General features: G+C 50.0%; 1 protein-coding gene across 1 annotated transcript; it reads left to right on the forward strand.

Annotated features, from left to right (window-relative positions):
* Window positions 1–903: 903 nt before the first annotated feature.
* LOC104995903 (protein FAM209A-like) lies at window positions 904–1,587 on the forward strand. The gene has a single exon (XM_010849963.1). It carries the CDS (start codon window positions 986–988, stop codon window positions 1,526–1,528), a length of 543 nt encoding a protein of 180 aa, XP_010848265.1. The 5' UTR covers window positions 904–985; the 3' UTR covers window positions 1,529–1,587.
* Window positions 1,588–1,927: the final 340 nt, after the last annotated feature.

The raw sequence follows: 1,927 nt of genomic DNA on the forward strand, positions 1-1,927 counted from the left end.
AACAACCGGCCCAGACAGAAAGGCAAAGTGCTGAGTGCTGCAGCCATAGATGTGCATTCGGATCGTCAACTCGCACAGCACAAAGAAGGGTCGTCTTCGTAGAGAAGGAAGGAACACAGCTCTCAAGCCACACCTGCAGAGCAAGGTCACCTTCAAACACATGTGGCAGTTAGACATGCACAGACGGGGAGGAGGAGTGCAGCCAGTACTTGCTCATCCACAGGTGCATCAGAGACAGTGTAGTTTTGCCAACTCAGCAACTCCCCAGAGATGTGCCAGTTCCACTGCTTGTTGCCCAGGAGGTGCATCCCTGCCCTCTGGGAAATTGCCATGCAGGATCATAGAACCTCTGATCTGGGAAGGATCTTAGAGAGTACCTACCTCATTGCCCACCCCTACTGCATCACTGGTGATGCCCCTGACTTTCCTTCTCCAGAGGAACCTGGCAGGCTACAGTCCATAGGGTGGCAAAGAGTCAGACAGGACTTAGCACTGAGCACAGTCATTTTTCGGACAGTGGTAGGCCGCACAAAACATCAGTGGCTCCTAGTTTGTGGCCTCTGGTTTAATATCTTTCTTTCCCACTTGGCTTTCTGCTCCACAGGGGCACATGCCCCTGGTTCTGCTCTGCTCACCACAGTGTCTGGATTCAACAAATGGAAAAATAAAAATAGAAAATGGACCCACCCTCCCAGTAGAACACCAGGTTCAGAAAGAATACACTGGCATGGGGATGGCACTCTGTCACTCCTCGCCTCGTTTTCAATTGCCCACTGGAAATGTCCCCATGTCCCTCTAAACCCTACTCCCGGTTGACCCCTGCAGGCCTCCTTACCCTCTGCCCTGAAGTCATACCCTGGCCACATGGGTTCTGGTGGGGGTGGGGCCCTCTGTGATGTCACCAAGGGCCCAGCCCTGCCTGGTCCTCAGTCTCCAGGTGCCAGCGCAGACCAGCGCACCAGGAGCCACTTGGTCTCAGCTCACGATGCGCTCTGTAATATGGTTATTTTTTTGGCCTACGTTTATCTCATTTGTCTTTGCCTATGTGTTTTATGTTCTGAGAGATGAAGCCGAAGAACTGCCGTGGATGGTGCCCAGTGGAAGGCACTTCCGCGTTCGGCAGAATCAACCAGAGCATGTCCCAGGCTGGTTTGGGAGCAAGTCGCACTGGCTGTTAATCTTCCTCATGTTTTTGGTGATCCTGAAGTTTCCTGGAGGCGATGACAAAAGTATCGCGGGCACTCCTCCTGGCTGTCAGGGCTGTTCATCTGGCTCTCCAGGAAGAAAGAAGATAAGGGCTTCCCCCTACAAAGACTCTATGTGCGGTGCCTTAACCCAGGTCGAGACGACACTGGTGAACCTTGTGTCCAGGGTCCGGAGTCTGAAACTCACTGCTGCAACCGGTGATCAACGCCAATGTCCCAATATCCAGGTTCTTGCTGACGGATGGAATAACATTACGATATATGAGATATGGGACACCCGAGCCCCCGATGAAGTGGATTTTCGCATCAAAGAAGAAGAATAGTTGAGTGTTGACAAACTGTATCCAAACTAATAAAAGTATTTTGAAGCAAAAGGAAAAAAGCCTCTGATATTTTTTATTCGCGCTACAGTTTTACCTTTTCCAGAATGTGGTATAATTGGTATCATGCAGTGTTTTCCAGACTGAGAGACCTGCGTTCGATCCCTGGCTTGGGAAGATCCCCTGGAGAAGGGAAAGGCTACCCACTCCAGTATTCTGGCCTGGAGAACTCATGTGCATGTTTTTGTGTGGGCATTAGCTTTCAAATCATTTGGTGAACTATCTAGGAGCAAAATTGCTAGGTCATAGGGTATGACAGTGTTTAGCTAAGTAAGACATTGCTTCCAAAATGACTGTACCATTTTGCATCCCCATTAACAATGAATGAGAGTTCCTCTTGTT

This window comes from Bison bison, unplaced genomic scaffold (assembly GCF_000754665.1).
Source record: "Bison bison bison isolate TAMUID 2011002044 unplaced genomic scaffold, Bison_UMD1.0 scf7180017851075, whole genome shotgun sequence".
In the NCBI taxonomy this organism is placed as follows: Eukaryota; Metazoa; Chordata; class Mammalia; order Artiodactyla; family Bovidae; genus Bison; species Bison bison.